This window comes from Loxodonta africana, chromosome 9 (assembly GCF_030014295.1).
Source record: "Loxodonta africana isolate mLoxAfr1 chromosome 9, mLoxAfr1.hap2, whole genome shotgun sequence".
Lineage (NCBI taxonomy): Eukaryota > Metazoa > Chordata > Mammalia > Proboscidea > Elephantidae > Loxodonta > Loxodonta africana.
This window is the reverse complement of record NC_087350.1, coordinates 118592732-118611439: the sequence shown is the minus strand read 5'-3', so window position 1 is coordinate 118611439 and position 18708 is coordinate 118592732. Positions and strand designations below refer to the sequence as shown.

Here is an 18708-nt window from a genome sequence, read left to right as displayed (position 1 = left end):
AAACTGACCTAAAGTTTTTAACAACTAATCTTAAGAGAATATTGCGATAGGTTGAATACAGGTAGATACTGCTACTTAAAAATGAGTCATTTCAACTTAAAAAACTCCTTCTTGAAAACCATGTGCTAGTAATTTAAGAATTATACTTAAAATAATACAAGCACATTCATTTAAACAAATGCATAAACCAAACCTGTTGCCATCAAGTCGATTCCAACTCGTAGCAATGCTATAGGACAGAATAGAACCGCTCCATCGGGTTTCCAGGGAGCAGCTGGTTAGCAGCTGTAACTTGCCATAGCTCTTAACTACTGCGCCACCAGGGCTCCAAATAAATGTATACTATTTACCAATTTAAACTGGTCATCTTGCAATTAGTGTTTTATTGAACTTCGTGCCCTATTTCAAAATTGGATATGTGAAAATCATTTCCACCAACTTCATTTAATAGCTATTCTGACTTATACTAACCAGCTAACCTCATCTACTTTGTTCAATAAAACAGGACGAATTGATGTTATTCTTATGACTACTATTTGTAAGACAGTTATCTCTAAAACTAAAATCATACTACTGTTCTTTAAAACAAAACAAATGCAAAACAGACACCAACTAATCTTTCTATTAAAAGAACATTTGAAAAAGTCAGGTACCGTGGCAACGGGAAACCCTGAGAGCGCAGTGGTTAGAAGCTACGCCTAACCAAAAGGCCGGCAGTTCGGATTCACCGGGCACTCCTTGGAAACTCTCCGGGGGAATTCAACTCTGTCCTATAGGGTGTCTGTGGGTCGGAATCAACTCGATGGGTTTTTCTGGTTTGGTGATAACAGGTACTATAGTGATCTCAGTGGCCCAGTAAAATGTGTCAGCTCCATGAAAGAGTTCCATGGTCCACAGTTTTGGATAGATTACAGTGAGGTAATGTAATCCCATTTCAAGGATAAAATTGATTTCAAGATGTACCAAATAAGAAAAAAGTACATATGAGGAAATGCAGATAGGATCTTCAAAAGCTAACAAAGAAAATGACGATTTGTCAGGAACGGCTATACGATATTTATTCAAGAATTTAAATCAAATGTGTACATATTTCAAGATATTGGTACTTTGCTTTAAAGTTGTTCTCAGGATCTAGCTTTAAGATAACCTTATGCCATGAGATATCCACTGAGAAGGTTCTTTAGTCACCTTATCGTTCAGAAAACATTTATGGGCTTAAATGTGTTTTGATACCTAGCCCAAAGCAAATTCATCTTAAATTCTACCCTAGTGATGAGTTCATTCTTTACGTTTGTGAAAACACACTTGCCAGCCAGCCACAGGAGCATTAAAAAAAAAAAAAAAATCCATTATACATGTACGTTTTGTTAGAGTGGAATAATTAAACCAATGACCTATTAATAAGAAGAAAAATGCTGTTTTTTTGTTTTTTTGTTTTTTTTTAATACTTACCACAAGCTTTAGAAGCAGCAACACAAATGTCTTCAGCAACATACTCCCCCGCTGGAAACCTCAGGTAATCTTCTTCAGCCTTCCCAAGGGAATGGTAAAGATACACCTGCAGGACTGGCTCTACCTGCTTCACAGTGTTCGCAGGGCCAGGAATATCACCGTTCTGGTGTACAGGAGATGTGGACGTTCCTTCCATGTCTGTCACCGTAAGGCAAGCCATTCCCACTCAGAGGGTTTTTCAGAACATTGCCCTGTAAGAAAAAACAATAAAGTTACAAATGAAAGTGATACTGATAAGGTGTCTTTCATACAAAGAAGTTTTCTTGATGGCAGCAACTGGGTTGAATCCACTAACTGGACAAATATAATATTGTATATTTATACTTACCACACAAAACACAGTGCACAACATCATAGACAGATTCAAGTTTTCTGTGGACAAGGACCATAAAACCCAAGTTTACAACCTAACTGAGGAACTCTACTATAGATACATAAAACACTACCAAAACCAACAAACAAAATTAGTTACAGACAAAAGAGGAGATGTCACAGGACAACATGATTACTCAACAGATGAATTACTCTAGCAACTGCTTACTAGAAAATAACATTTCAAGCTGGGAGGATACGATGAGCTTTATTTGAGGAGGCCAGGTTTAAAACTAATCTTAAATACGGACTGAGTTTAGATGGATGGAGAAGGAGGGACATTCCAGGAGAGTGGAACTGTGCTGAAGATATGCTCAGTAATACGCTGGGCTGAAGTCAAGTATTCGAAACATACCATTTGAAGAAAAGGTTAAAGAAGGATACTCGGGCCAAGCTGTTAGCTGCCTACCCAGTATGGGTGTTCCCCTTTCCTCCTTGATTCAGAACTCTAATTTTGTTGAGGAAAGCAACGTGCCCCAGAAAAAGAAACCGTACTTTCCTGTAGATGGACAGCCTTGAGAACCAGTATTCCAGTGCAAGTGGATGGGTGCTTCTTTCAGGACTGCACCTTAAGAAGAGACTGATTCAGCTGGCATGCATCCTTTTTCCCTCTCACCTTCTTCCTACCTGAACGTGAGCATGAATTTGGGGTCAGGAAATCACCTTAAAATCACGAGGTAACCATGAAGGAAAGGCTGAGAGAAACACAGTCTCTCTCCTTAAGCAGCGGAGTCAATGTCAATAATAATCTACCACCAGATATTCTGCTCCTTACAAATGAATACCATCTCAACCAATATAGGACAAAATTAAAGAAGGCTTGAATGTCATATCAGAGGTTTATCTTTATCCCATAGGGAATGATGAATCAAAACGGTGGGGTGGTGAACGTTTACAAAGCTCCTGCAGGAGTCTAAGCAGCAGTAAGAGCCTCACAGAAGTGGCACAACTGGACAAGAGCTAACGTAAGAGCAAGACTGGATGCAACATGGCGACTGAGTATGAGCAAGTCAGGACAGTGAAAGATGGTATGGGATTTCAAACCTAGGGGGACCTGTAATACCATGAACAGCAATAAGGAAATGCTAAGATGCCCCCTGACACCGGAAGGTGAAGAGAATCAGGGCTACTGCTTTTAAGATGATCATTTAGAAATAGTAATAGGACACTTTCAACAGAATTTAGCTGGCAGCCAAAGCATGAGATTGATATTTGAAAGACTTCTTAAGTAGAGATGAACATTTAACAATGTTCCTCATGGGTGTAATCATTTAAACGGTGAGCAGAACTATGGAAGGAAGACAAAGAACATCATAACACACAGATGCAGACAGCATTTACGATGCGCCGAGCACTGTCCTAAGCAGAGCTATTAAGGGGAGGTAAAATGACTACAGAGTAAGTGACTTATAACACGGAACTTCATTCTATATTCAACCATAAGGACCCCTTATTAGAAAATACTAAAGTTAATCCTCCTTGTTGTTGTTAGGTGCCATCAAGCTGGTTCCAACTCACAGCAACCCCATGTACAACAGAAGGGAACACTGCCCAGTCCTGCGTCATCCTCACAATTGTTGTTATGTCAATTCTTAGTTATTTAAATAACATCTATGGGACTTGGAGAAAAAAAAAAAAAAAAACCTAGCAATTGTTTTAACAAATATAAAACTACAAGATTTTACACGTTCATTTGCAATTGGATATGCAAATTTTAAAAGAATTTTAGTTTGTTCAAAAGTACATAATTGTTTATTAAAAAATATTTCTTATAATCTATTGTACTGCCTCTGTTACTCAATTACAGAAAGTCAATGAAAATTCTTAGCATTAAAGAGCAAATCTGCCGGAATTTTATCAATTTGTGCTCAACACTGTTGTTGGATCCTAGGCCTCCCTTCTGCACTCACTTTTTCTGTTGAAATACACCCTTGGTAGATCTCTCAGTGAGGCTCTCTGGGTTTTTAAGTCTTACTCTTTGTCTGAAAACATACTTTCCCCAAACTCTCAAATGATGGGTATAAAATTCTGTTCGTAGTTCTTTCCATCGCACTTTGAAGATGTTACTGCGTTGTTTCTGGCAGCTACTGATATGAAGTCTGCTGCCAGTCCGGGTGTCCTTTTTTTCCTCCTAGTAGTTTAAGGTTATTCTGTACTTTATGACCAATGTCCAATAATTTTATTGTAATGGTCTTGGTGTAGATTTACTTTTATCTTGGCCAGGATTTACTATAAGCTTTTAAATCTGAAGGTTCGTGTCTTTTTTTCACTTCTAAGCAATTCTCAGATGCTACGCATTCGGATGCTGCTTCTTTGCCATTCCCTCTGATTTCCAGCGGAACTCCTGAGTTGAGCATGGAAGCCTCTCAAGCTCACTTCCACAACTCTTACCTGCTCTTTCTCGTTTTATTTCTCTCTGTCTCTCACTGCTGCTTTATGGGTGAATTCGCTAAGCTTCTAACTATAACCAAGCTGGAGTTTATACCATTCAGGTCTTTTTTTTTTAAAACCCCAATAACTAAGTTTTGAAGCTTTCTAAGTTTTTAAATGGGCTCATTTGTATACCCTATTCTTGTTCCATTCTTGCCCATTTTGTTTCATAATTTCTTGTTCTACTTTTTTATCAAAGCACAATATTCATACAGAGAAGTACACAACGTTAAGTGCACACAAGCATGCTATCTTTGTGAAAACTCATCCATCTGTATACTTATGATTAATACGGTTTCATGAATACATGTTACACTTCGATTAAAGGCTTAGTTAAAAGTTTTAATTTTATCTGGAGTAAACTCATGTTCCAGTTTTTAATTTTGCTATCTTTCTTAGCATTAGATGTCTTCACATGTCTTGGAATTTGGTTTGCAGGCTCGCTTCACCGTTCCCTGCCCAACTCCCACCCCCCCTCCACCACACACACACCTTCTGTGGCCACCCCTCATTATCTATCAATTTGTGGTGGCCTCAACCTAGCCTACCTGGCTAACCACACAGAAGCAGATCTCACAAGAGCAGGTTAAAATGTCTGCCCTGAGGAGATATCATATATGCTGTAGGCCCAGTCACAGAGCAGACACTTGGCTCCATATTGGTGTTCCCAAATCTATGTCTTCTTGTCTTCCCAAGCCCGCAGCTTGTCCAAAACTATAGCACCAGGCAGCATTTAGCAGGAGGTTCCTCTCTTGACAGCCTACTTAGAGGGAAGTGAGGGCTGGCAGGAAAAATAACGCCCTGGAGCTGGCTCTGATCCACGCTAGACCACAAGTGCTAAGCTCCTGGTCTCCAGTGACCACTTCTACACAGGGAAGCCAGCAAGCCAGAGGCATTATTAGCCCCACTCATTTCGCATTTATAGTCCATGGATATGTTCAGGTTGTTCTATTTTTATCTAGCCTATAATTTTTTTGTTTTCCTTTTTTATATTTTAGTATGACACAATTAGGCATTTAGAACAGAAAGGATGTTAAGTGGGGATCACTTTCACCTTAAACTCACATAAGCTCACTTCAAAACTGCATAAACACTCAATAAATGTCTGCTGCACTAAAACTAATCCAGTGGTTTACAAAATGCATTGGTGATTATCTACGTAAAAATAAAAAACATCTACAATTATAAACAAAAGAGCTCATCACCACGGCAACCATCTACAAGATCACTGTAACGGCATCAGCTACAATTCTTTCACTACAGCAAAAAACAGAAAATTTAAAAATAATGACGGTGAGTTGAAAAAGACAATACACACAATAGCAACAAAAACTGTAAGGCACCTAGAGATAAACTGAACAAAAGATGTGCAGAGGCTTATATGCAGAAAATTATAAAACTTTTTTGTAAAACATTAAATTAGACCTAAATAAGTGGAAAGATATCCCATGTTCAAGAAAGGAAAAAAAAAAAAGTAACTATTATAAAGGTATAAATTCTTCCTATATAAATCTGTACAGTCAATGTAATTCTAATCAAAATCCCAACAGGTTTTTCCAGAGAACCTGACAAGATGATTCTAGAATGTTTGTCTAAGGCCAAAGTTCAGAAAGCAGTCACAGAAGAAGGGAGGAAGGAGGAAGAGAAGGTCAGAGAAAAGGCAGAAAGGGGGGGAAGCGAGGGAAGAGAAAGGGAGAGGAGAAGAAGGGGAAAGAGGAACAAGGAGAGTAGGAGGAGGACTTTGTCCTACCACATATGAAAATCATTATAAAGCTATGCTAGAGAACAACACATGCACAGGAATAAACAAGTTCACCAATGGAACAGGAGAGAATGCAAAAACAGGCTGATGTGTATATGACAGAGAACATGACAGACCACCAGAGAAAGAAGTGACTCTTAAATAAATGCTGCTGGGACAATAGCTATCCATGCAAAAAAAAAAAAAAAAAAGCATAAACTGGATCCTTACTTCACACCATACACATAAAAATCTATTTCGGAGAGATTAAAGATTGCATTATGAAAGGTATAACTTTAAAAATTTATCTGGAAGAAATATATGATAATATCTTTCTGACCTTGGAATAGAAAAGCATTTCTTAAACAGGACACAAGAAACACTAAGCATAGAAGAAAAAACCTGATATATTCAAGTGCATTAAAATTAAAAATTTCTACTCATTGAAAGATACAAAGAAAATAAAAAGACAAGCCACAAACTGGCTGTAGATATTTGCAATATATCCAGAGAGAGAGAAAGTGTGCATGTGCGTGTGTACAAATATACATGTCGTTGTTGTTAGGTGCCGTTGAGTCAGTTCCGACTCACAGCGACCCTATGCACAACAAAATGAAACACCACCGGTCCTGTGCCATCCTCGCCATCGTTGTTATGCTTGAGCCCACTGTTGCAGCCACTGTGTCAATCCACCTTGTTGAGGGTCTTCCTCTTTTTTTTGCTGACCCTCTACTTTACCAACTATGATGTCACTTCTCCAGGAAGTGGTCCCTCCTGATAACATGTCCAAAGTATGTGAGGCGTAGTCTCTCCATCTTCTGAGGAGTGCTTCCGAGGAGCACTCTGGTTGTACTTCTTCCGAGACAGATTTGTTCGTTCTTTTGGCAGTCCATGGTATATTCAATATTCTTCGCTAACACCACAATTCAAAGGCATCAATTCTTCGGTCTTTCTTATTCAACATCCAGCGTTCACATATATGTGAGGCGACTGAATACACCATGGCTTGGGTCAGGCGCATCTTACTCTTCCAGGTGACAGCTTTGCTTTTCAAAGGGTCTTTTGCAGCAGATCTGCCCAATGCAAGGCATCTTTTGACTTCTTGACTGCTGCTTCCATGGGTGTTGATTGTGGATCCACATAAAATGAAATCCCTGACAACTTCAATCTTTTCATCACCATTTATCACGATGGTGCTTCTGGGTCCAGTTGTGAGGATTTTTGTTTCTTTATGTTGAGGTGTAATCCATACTTGAAGGCTGTGGTCTTTGATCATCATCAGTAAGTGCTTCGAGTCCTCTTCACTTTCAGCAAGCAAGTTGTGTCATCTGCATAATGCAGGTTGTTGAGTCTTCCTCCAACCCTGATGCCCCGTTCTTCTTCAGATAGTCCAGATTCTCAGATTATTTGCTCATCATAAAGATTGAATGCTGTTGTTGTTAGGTGCCGTTGAGTCAGTTCTGACTCATAGCGACCCTACGCACAACAGAACGAAACACTGCCCAGTCCTGCGCCATCCTTACAATTGTTATGCTTGAGCTCATTGTTGCAGCCACCGTGTCAATCCACCTCGTTGAGGGTCTTCCTTTTTTCCACTGACCCTGTACTGTGCCAAGCATGATCAGGTAGTGAGAGGCCCTCCTACTTTGTTTTTTTTCTTCAGTAATGCTTTGCTTATCCAGGGCCTCTTTCCTGTCCATATACAGTTGGTGGTTAGTTTTCCAAAATATATATGTATATATTTTATATTTTTAAGCTTCACTTTTTCCTACTAGGTAAATTTTATTATTATAATTGACTGAGAATCAGGTTAATGTTTTGAAATGTTTATTGATTTTATTTTAGCTCAGCTTCTGCAAAAAAATTCTAAATTTTTAAAATTGAGATTTATTGAGGATGTGTATAGATCTAGAAGAAAGCAGCTCGTTTCCATTAAGATTTTGGTTAAGGTGAATACAGTAACTGCGGTTGTTCTATTCAAATAATATTCAGGAAAAAGAGTATGCCTAGCATAGTTTAACCTGCCGATAGTTATGTTAGCATTAGACACATTATAAATTTTTTAAAATGGGAGAACTAGGAAAGTCATTAATATTATTTTCATTTACAGGATGATGCTGTAATATTACTTCAATGTTCAGATTAAGGTGGTTATCTAATATAGTGTCAGTGTGGGCTACGTTATTATTTATAAAACATGTAGTATACAGTACTTTAATAATTTTCTTAGCAGGGCCATATGATTTATGGAAATTCAATCCACTGACTGACTTGACTTCTTAAAACCAAATGGTTTTTCATCATTAACTTTTTTTTTTAACTTTTATTGAGCTTCAAGTGAACGTTTACACATCAAGTCAGTCTGTCACATATAAGTTTATATACAGGCATTGGCTAGAGAACAAAAGCAGACAGAAACCGGAGGGGACCCAACTCTTGGGAGAGGGGAAACACACTGAGTGAGGTCCACATTCATCTGGCTTTTCCCCTGGGGGAACTACACAGTCTGCACAGCACATAGGTGAGGCCAAAGGTGAGAACAGGGCTCTTACAAAAGGCTGCGGCCTCACTAGGTAGAAGAATCAGAGGCTGAACGGTGGGGCTGCTAGAAGAGCTAGAAACTGAGAGCAGAAATCTCGAGGGAAAACTAGGGGAGCCAGGAAGGATGGGTTGACACAGTAGCCACAACAACGGACTCAAACACACCAGTGATTATGAAGGTGGCGCAGGACTGGGCCATAAAGAACGGGGCATCAGGACTAAAGGAAAGACTCATGACAACCTGCGAAGTGCACATGACCCAGCCTCGCTTGCTGAAAGTGAAGAGGACTTGAAGCGCTTACTGATGAAGATCAAAGACCACAGCCTTCAGTATGGATGGCACCTCAACATAAGTAAAACAAAAATCCTCACAACTGGACCAATGAGCAACATCATGATAAATGGAGAAAAGACTGAAGTTGTCCAGGATTTCATTTTACTTGGATCCACAATCAACACCCATGGAAGCAGCAGGTAACAAATCAAAAGACGCAATGCATTGGGCAAATTTGCTGCAAAGGACCTCTTTAAAGTGTTGAAAATCAAAGACGTCACCTTGAAGACTAAGGTGCACCTGACCCAAGCCATGGTGTTTTCAATTGCATCCTATGCATGTGAAAGTTGGACAATAAATAAGGAAGACAGAAGATTTTTGAATTGTGGTGTTGGAGAAGAATATTAAAGATACCATGGACTGCCAAAAGAACGAACACACCTTGGAAGAAGTACAGCCAGAGTGCTCCTTAGAAACAAGGAAGACGAGGCTATGTCTGACATACTTTGGGCATGTTAGCGGGGGGATCAGTCCTACTGAAGAAGGACATCATGCTTGGTAAAGTAGAGGGTCAGCAAAAAAGAAGACGACCCTCAAGGAGATGGACTGACACAGTGGCTAAAACAATGGACTAAAGCATAACCACGATTGTGAGGATGGCACAGGACCTGACAGTGTTTCTTTCTATTGTACACAGCATCACTATGAGTCTGAATCGACTCAATGGCACCTAACAGCAACAACATATATAAGGTTGACGGGATTTAGAGCCAACTTGATGGCAACTAATAAGACAACAACAATGGAGAATGGGCCAAAATCTGCATAAAAACTCCCCTCAAATTGCTGGCTGACTTTTCAACTCCTGTGCAAGGGATAAAACTCCAAGAAGCCTAGGAGGAGGCAATAGCTGGGAGTCTGAAAGAGTTGGAAAGAGATTTCAGCAACTGCCTAGTGCTACACAGTCAGAGTTTGAAAATCATCAAGTCAAAGGGAACTTCTAAATACTTCAGGCTTTCCATTGAAACCCTGGAAAAGCCAGAGTGAGGATTAAGACCCGCATAACAAGACTAAGGGTATTACTGAAACAGATTTGTCCTACCAAAAAGCTAAAACCAGGCAACCACAGGGGCAAGGTGATCTGCCAGGAATTTAACTGCCTGCTGGAACAAAACTCAACACTTCAGAAAAAGATAAAAATTCACAGCATCCAGAATCTTTCCATCGTGTCACCCACAATATCCAATCAATAAAAACTTATTAAACATGAAAAGAAAAATATGATCTAGAGTTAAGAGAAGAAAATGGCCCAGACAATAAAAATGGCCCATAGCGGCCCCAATTGTTGAAATTTGTTAAAGAATTTATTTACTATGAGACATAAGTAAAAGAATCTACAGTAAAAGATGAATAAAACGCATGATGATATAGGAGACCTGTGAAAACACTACAGTATTAAGCAGTCTAACACATATGAATGGGGCATAAGAAATACTGGAAAAAGTACCTACTAAGATTTTCCAAATTTGATTAAAAACATCAAAGTACCAATCCAAGAAGCTCATCTAACCCCAAACAGTACAAATCCATACCTAGTCACATCACAGTCAAACTACTGAAAAATAAAAGATAAAGAGAAAATCTTAAAAGTGTCCACGCACATACAGGAGCACCAAAGTAAATACAACTAACTGGTATTTCTTCAAAAACGATGGCACCAAAAGACAAAGTGCTACGGGGCGGGGGCGGGGGGGAGCGTTCTCAATCAAAAATTCCAGAGCCCACAAAAGAACCTTCAAAAAATAAGGCAAAATAAAGATATTTTCAGGTAAATGGACACCGAGAGAATGCATCACCAGCAAACTCATACTACAAGAAATTCTCAAGTTAGTTCTTTGGATTACAGGAAAATGACAACGGATGAAAATTCGGATTTACAGTAAGAAAGGAATGAAGAGTTCTACAAATAGTAAATACGTGGTTAATTATAACAGACTATTCGTTATTCTCTTAAATTACTTAAGAGACAGCTGACCGTTTAAAGCATTAATAGTAATAATGTATGCTGGGGTTCCTAAGAGATGGAGAAGTAGAACAGGTGACAACAATAGCCAAAAAGATGGGAAGGAATAAATAAAAATTACATACGAATAAGTCCATGATGGCCCTGAAAAATAAACAAAAATGCCGTCAGCAGATCAGAAATTTGAAGGAATTCCTAGAAAATCAAAAGTAGATGGAATCGGAATGACAAAGAAACTAGAGCGGAGCAAACAAGCAGACTCTCCTTTAAAACATGCACAGAAGAACTCAACGAGTGAAAAGCAGTTTTCTGCATACACACACAAAAATCATAAATATGTAAAACAATCAACGATCATATTAGGGAGGGGGTGAGAAGAGAGACTATAAGAAAAAAAAAAGGACGATAAAAACAAACAACAGAACACCTGACCACAGAAGAAAGAGAGAAAATGCAGGGAAGAGAATTCTACTTAGTATCCTCCAAGAGATTTAACGCTACTTTGAAAAATATAAAACATCACTAGATGATCATGAAAAAGGAACAGAAAATGAGAAAAGTTCACAAACTAAAACATGATAATTCAATGAAAAGACTGAAATAATACAACTGAAGAGACCAATTCAGTAATTTCGAAGATAAAGTCAGGACAACCCCCCAGTATCTTAGACCAGAAAAAGAGAATTTATACATATGTGTGTGTGTGTATGCACAACTCTAAAAGAAGTTCTGGATGGATGAAGAAAGAGAAAAGAGAGAATAAAAAAACAGAAGAAATTTTATCAGCGTTAAAGATGTCTCGGTTCATGTTAAAAGGATCTTCTGAGTGGAGAGAAAGTTTAAGACCTATACCTACACACACCCAAGTAAAGGGACACAACACCAACGATAAAGAGAAAATTCCAAAAGAGTTCAATTTAATTCTGTCTACTTAGAGCTTCTATCTATACACATACTATGGCTGATGAAAACATACAAGCACACAGATTATTCCCCCTTTAAATTCATAAACACTAATCTCAAATGGTCCCTTAGTACAGCTCACCAGTCGTTTTGTATTTCCTTAGTCCATTTTCTCCCAGACAACCATCTCATACCTTCTCCTTTCTCCCTGATCACCAAAGCTGCCACTCCCATCCTTACTCTCTGCTTCCTATAGCTTCCTATACTTCACTGAAAAATACAAGCAATCAGAAGACAACACCCAACGACTGAAGATCACACACCCTTTTCAAACGCAGATGGAATATTTTTGAAAGCAGACTACATGCAATTCTCAACAAATACTAGAGGAATGAAATTGTACAGAAAATAATTTGTATTCAGAGTATAAACAATGGGGCAAGCAATCATGTCATCTATTTAAGACCCATATTGTTGATTGGTTATTGCATAGAGCATTATTAACTTACATAATTCTTCAGAAAATGAAGAAATAACAACATTGAGGATATTAAGATGTGAAAGTCAGTATTATCACTACCCACTCTTTTACTCTGAATCAACCCTTAACAGTTCGATGAGAATTCTTCTAAAAGTGCATTAAATTGCAAAATACGACATATATATTTGATCATACTCAAAATTCTGTAAATTTATGCTTTTCTTAATCCTTCAACCAAAAAAACCCATGCATGCATTGAAAAGTAGGAAGTTCAGTATTGGAACAGATAGAAACTTGCCAATGGCACCTAAATTAAAAATCCCTTATGGAAAATATGATCACTGAAAAAGGTACCAGAACACGTACTTACTACCTTTTATGTTCTCTGATCCCAGTGGGATTAAACTAAAACTCAATATGTAACAGAAAAATATTTAGAAAATCTCCACATTTTTGGAAATTAAGCAATATACTTTTAAATAACCCTTGGGACAAAGAAAAAGTTAGAAGATACTTTGAATTCAATGATAATGAAAATACGAGTGAAATGCAGTAAAAGAATTTACTGGGAAATTTATAGTCTTAAGGTTGTATGTGAGAAAGGAAGAAAGGCTGAACAAAATTATTTCATAAACTTTCAGTTCAAGAACTAGGAAAAGAACAACAAATTAAGCTCAGGAGCATAGTGGGACACATACTGAAGAGCAGAAATCAGTGAAAACAAACAGAAAAACAAAATCAAAAGTTGGGTTCTCTTAAAGCATTAATAAAATTTAAAAACCACTAGAAAGACTGATAGAGAAAACACAAATTACCAATATCAAAAATGAAAAAATGCCCATCACTACCAGAGTTTACAATATTAAAAAGATACAAGAATATCAGGAACATTGTAGAATAAATCTGAAAATGCTGAAGAAATGAACAAGTTTCTTAAAAAACACAACTTACCAAAACTTGCACAAGAAAAGATGTAAGATTTGAATAATTCTATATTTAATAAATAGATTGAACACACAGTTTAAAGCTTTTACAAAGAAAGTTCAATGTCAGTCACTTTACTGGTAAATTTTTCCAAACATATGAGGAAAAAAATAACACGAAAGCTACCCAAACTTTTTTGGTAAACAGGAAAAAAACACTTCTCCATATTGAGAAGAGTATAAACGTGATTTCAAATGCAATAAAGACATGACAAGCAAAGAAAATTATAGGTGAGTATCTCTCACAAATAAACATGGAAAAAAAAAAACTAATCCAGTTTATTTTAATACTAGCAAATCAAATCCAGTATATTTTAAAAGAGTAACTCCTGACCAAGTAAGTTTACCCCAGGAGTGATGTTAGATTAATATTTAAAAACCAGGAATGTAATTCACCACATGATTAGAATAAGTGAAAATAAAAGCAACATACGATCATTTCAATAGATGCAGATATTTGCCTCTAATAAAATTCAGCAATGGTCTATGATAAAAACTCTCAGCCAACTAGGAATAAAAGAAAACTTCTTTATTCTAATAAAGGGTAACTATTCATTTGAATTATGGTGTTCACAAAGAATACTGAATATTCCATGGACTGCCAGAAAAATGTAAAATCTATATGGAAAGCAAAGGACTTACAAGAGCCAAAACAACCCTAAAAAAACAAAGTTGGAAGACATACACTACCAGACAACAAGACTTACTACAAAGTTAGAATAATTAGGTCAGGTTGGTATTAGCACAAGAATGGACAAATAAGCCCTTGAAACAGAAGGGTCCAGAAAAGACATCCTCAGAGAGTATCACCTGATTTACAACACACAGTGCCAAAGCATCTCAGAGGTGAAATGTTAGTCTTTTTAATAAATGTTGCTGGTCCAGCTGGCTATTCATATGTGGAAAAAAAGAACCACGACCTTTACTTCAAACCACACATAAATATTAATTTGAGATGGATAATCAACCAGTAAGTATAAGGTAATTTAATGAACCTTCCAGAAAAAAATGGAGAACGTTCTCATGACATCTCTTAAACAGAACATAAAAGTACTAACCATTAAAAAAAAAGATTTATAAATTAGACTTCTTAAATGGGTATGCATGTAATAATAGCTTCAAATAATGGGAAGCAAAACCTGTAAGTGGAGAAACAGACAAGTCCACTATTACAGTTTGAAATTATACTCATCTCTCAGGAATTAACAAAAATAAAACATTAAAAAACCAGTAACACAAAGCTGTAAAAAAAGGCAAAACTATAGAGACTTTGACCCCTACCTCACGCCATCCACAAAAATTACTTGGAATGGGTCATAGGTCTAAACATAAAAGCTAAGACGTCAAAACTTTAGAAGAAAACAGAAAAGATTTTCATAATCTTGAAGTAGTAATGATGTCTTAGACACAGCACAAAGTAAAAGACAAAACTGACAAACTGGACATTATCAAAATTAAAAACTTCTGCTCATCAAAAGACTCTTAAGAATAGGCAAGACTGGAAGAAAATATCAGTCAAAGAATTTGTATTTAGAATACAGAAAAAAATTATAATTTGATAATTAAAAAAATGGACAAAACACTTGAACAGATTTAACAAAAGAAGGTATACAAATTACCAAAAAGCACATGAAAAAAATGCTGATTATCACTAATCACCAGAAAATACAGCTTAAAACCACAAGATACCATCACATACCCATTAAAATGGCAAAAGCCTGAAAAGACTGAGAACAACCAAATGTTAGAGAGGTTGTACAGCAATTGGAATTCTCATTGCTGGGGGAATGTAAAATTATAAAACCACTTTGCAAAACTGTTTAGTAGTTTCTTAGGAAGTTATACATATGTCTACCCTATAACTCAGCAGTTTTACTCCTTGCTGTTTTAGCTATGAAGTGCACAGTTTTCTCTTGTCCTTTTCACCTTCAGGCCACCTATAATGACGACACGATGGCTGGAGCTACAGTGGTCTTCTTGCGACCATGCAAATGGAGCTGAATGCAAAGGATGAAAGAAGAGAAAGATGGTAGGTTACCAGCTTCGTGACAACTATGGAGCCATCGAGTCCATTAAACCTAGTTTCAGACTTCTTTTACTTGAGAGAAACATAAATCCACTGCTATTTGGATTTTCTGTTATATGCAGTCAAATGAAATCCAAACTGCTGTACTTCTCCAGATTTCAACTCTTCCTGCAACCTAAAACATTTTAATAAATATTTTCTTTGAACTGCTGCCTACCCAGGACTCCCCTAAACCAAAAACCCAAACCCATGGCTATCAAGTTGATTCCAACTCATAGCGACCCTGCAGGACAGAACAGAACTGCTCCCACAGGGTTTCCAAAGAGTGGCTGATGGATTTGAACTGCTGACCATTTGGTTAGCAACCGTAGCCCTTAATCACTGTACCACCAGGGCTCCAGGAATCCACTATCCTGCATTTATGCTAACTGTTGCTTATATGCAAACCCAGTCAAAGAGATATGTCATCTTCAAGACCTTACAGGTTTAAATCAAAAGGATTCCCCACAGAAACATGCTTATTGTTTAAAAAGAAATGTGCTCAAAAAGGCATTCTCTCACCGATTTTAATCCTGAGGGTTGGCTAATAATTTTAGCAGTTTTATGATGAGAGGCAAAAATTGCTTAAGTACTGCATAGAAACAGGCTCTCACTATGAAAGCCTGCTGGGCCTCATGTGATAATTAGCTCAAATTCACAGAAACTTGCGAGGAAAAAAAATCACAATTAGAAAATCTGTAATATGGAAAACGCTATCCTTCTGTGTCTTCCATAATGACATCATACTTCTAAGGCGGTCTTCACTTTCGTAATCCTTCACACTCATCTTCTAAACCTAAAAAGTTCTCTGAGACTGTCTAGAGAAAAGTACAAAACCTACTGTTAAAGCTGAATATCTAAGCACAATTTCCCATTATTCGTTTCATCCAGATTCAGGTTTTTGCTTCTTCAATTTAAGACAAAAACCTATGGCTAGGGGAGTGCAATGGGTTTCTCATATACACGGCCTTTCTGGCCTTGGGACTACAATGCTGCCAACGATAACTGGTTAGGCCATGGCCTGCCCTGTGATTGGTCTATTTTACACACCCTGCCAAAACTGAAGCCAAACCTGTTGCCGTGGAGTCGATTCCAACTCACAGCAACCCTATGGGGCAGAGGAGAAGTGCTCTGTAGGGTTTTCATGGCTATAACCTTTATGGAAGCACACTGCTACATCTTTCTCCCACGGAGCAGCTGGTGGGCTCGAACTGCTAATCTTTTGGTTAGCAGCTGAGTGCTTTGGCCACTGCACTGCCAGGGTCCTTACACACCTTGCAGGGACTGGATAATTTACTATGCAAATAAGGTACGTAAAATCTTTCCAGGGATTGGACAGTTTATTATACAAATAAAGTGTATAAAACCTTTCAGTGACTGGACAATGTTATGGATTGAACTGTGTCTCCCAAAACCAAACCCAAAAACCACTGCCGTTGAGTCAATTCTGACTCATGGCGACAGGACAGAGCAGAACTGCCCCGCAGAGTTTCCGAGGAGCGCCTGGCGGATTTGAACTGCCAACCTTCATGGTTAGCAGCCCTAGCACTTAACCACTACACCACCAGGGTTTCCACAAACGTGTTGTAAATCCTAGCCTCTATGCCTGTGGTTATAATTCCATTTGGGAATGGGTTGTCTTTGTTATAAGACAAGATTAATGTAGGGTGAAACCCTGGTGGCATAGTGGTTAAGTGCTAACTACGGCTGTTAACCAAAAGGTCGGCAGTTCGAATCCGCCAGGCACTCCTTGGAAACTCTACAGGGCAGTTCTACTCTGTCCTATAGGGTCGCTATGAATCGGAATGGACTCGACGGCAGTGGGTTTGGTTTTTGGGTTTATCTTGAGTCAATCTCTTTTACGATATAAAAGAGATTCAACAAGCAAGCAAGAGAAGCAGAGATGGGGGAAAGAGGGATGCCAAGCCACATGAAAATCGCCCAGGAGCAGAAGCTCAAAGAGACTAGGTCCTTCCTCCAGAATCAACAGAGAGAGAAAGCCTTCCCCTAGCGCCAACACCCTGAATTCAAACTTCTAACCTCCTAAACTGTGAGAAAATAAATGTGTTTGTTAAAGCCACCCACTTGTGGTATTTGTTATAGAAGCACTAGATAACTAAGACAGAATCTGGTTCCAGAAGAGTGGGGTGCTGCTCTAACAGATACCTAAATGTGGAAGCAGTTTTGGAATTGGGTAACGGGTAGAGGCTGAAAGAGTAATGGAAGATTAAATCATGTGACTGCACAATGCAGGAGGAGCGATGATTTTTATACAGTGGCAAAAAACATGTTTGAATTATATTCAAATGTTCGGTGGTAAGTATAACTTGTAAGTGATGAACTTGGATACCTGACTGAAGAGATTTCTAAGCAAGATCTTAAATGGGCTATATGGTTTCTCCTTGCTGCTTATAGTAAAATGTGAAAGAGATGGGCTTAAAAATGAACTGTGCAAAACGAAAACAGGACTTAAAGATTTGGAAAATTCTGTTGTACAAACTAAAGACACGTGTCCTAGAATGTTCACCAAGGACGTGGCTACACAAACTTTTGTTAAAGAGGTTAAGCCTGTGACTGGTGGATCTAAACAACTACCACAGCAGAAAATCCATTAGCTTAGACCTAAGGGGCGGAAAAAGAACAAAAGGAGAGAACTCTGCCTCTTGGAATTCTACAAGCAGAAAATAGGTCAAAGGAGCTACATCCGTTATCTTCCAAAAAAAGAAAAGAGCCATCTCTGGAGCAGCTCAGAGACCAGCATAACTGTTGGAAGGAGCACAGGAAACAGAGTTGCCTGGGCCCCAAAGGGTGGGGTCACTGTCTCCTGGATCTCAAAGGGTGGGGCCCCAGCCTCCCAGGTTTCAAAGAGTTCAATCTTTGCCAATGTGGTTCCAGAGTGTGGGGCTGCTGTTAAGGTGTGCCGGGGGATGAAGCCACCACCCAAAGCTTAGGGGGTAGGGCTGCCATACCCAAGGGGCAGAAGGATGGGGCCTGCTGGGGCCAAGGGTGGGGGGTCATCACTTAGATGGACTAGGAAAATGTGGCTGCCCAAAACCAAGGGAGCAGAGTCGCTGTCCCAGCAGCCCTAGAAGGTAGAGCTAAAGTCCAGGGCCAAGGGGTCTCACACAGAATCCAGGGGGTGTGGCCAACACCCAGAGTCTGGAGAGTGGGGCCATTCCCCAGATGGTCTCAGAGAAGAGAGGATATTTTCAAGCCTTGAGAGCTAATGTAATTTGTTCTGCTGGGTTTTGGACTTGCTTGGTCCTGTTATCCTTTCTTTCCCTCTGATTTCTCCCATTTGAAATGGAAATGTTCAACTTGCACCTGTTCCACCATTGTACTCTGGAAACAACTTTTAGCCTAGATTTCACAGGTTCACAGAG

At 38.6% G+C, this 18708-nt stretch overlaps 1 protein-coding gene across 8 annotated transcripts in view; it reads right to left on the bottom strand.

Annotated features, from left to right (window-relative positions):
* Positions 1-18708, bottom strand: part of JAK2 (Janus kinase 2) — a 99105-nt gene that overhangs the window by 64733 nt on the left and 15664 nt on the right. For 6 of the 8 annotated variants that reach the window (XM_023539419.2, XM_023539420.2, XM_010599992.3 and 3 more), the window contains one exon: positions 1453-1703. In XM_023539419.2, coding sequence (XP_023395187.1) covers positions 1453-1672 — 220 coding nt within the window. In that variant the 5' untranslated portion in view covers positions 1673-1703. Of the gene's footprint in view, positions 1-1452; positions 1704-18708 lie in introns of those variants that run through there. The other 2 variants (XM_064290594.1, XM_023539421.2) reach the window with 2 other exon arrangements.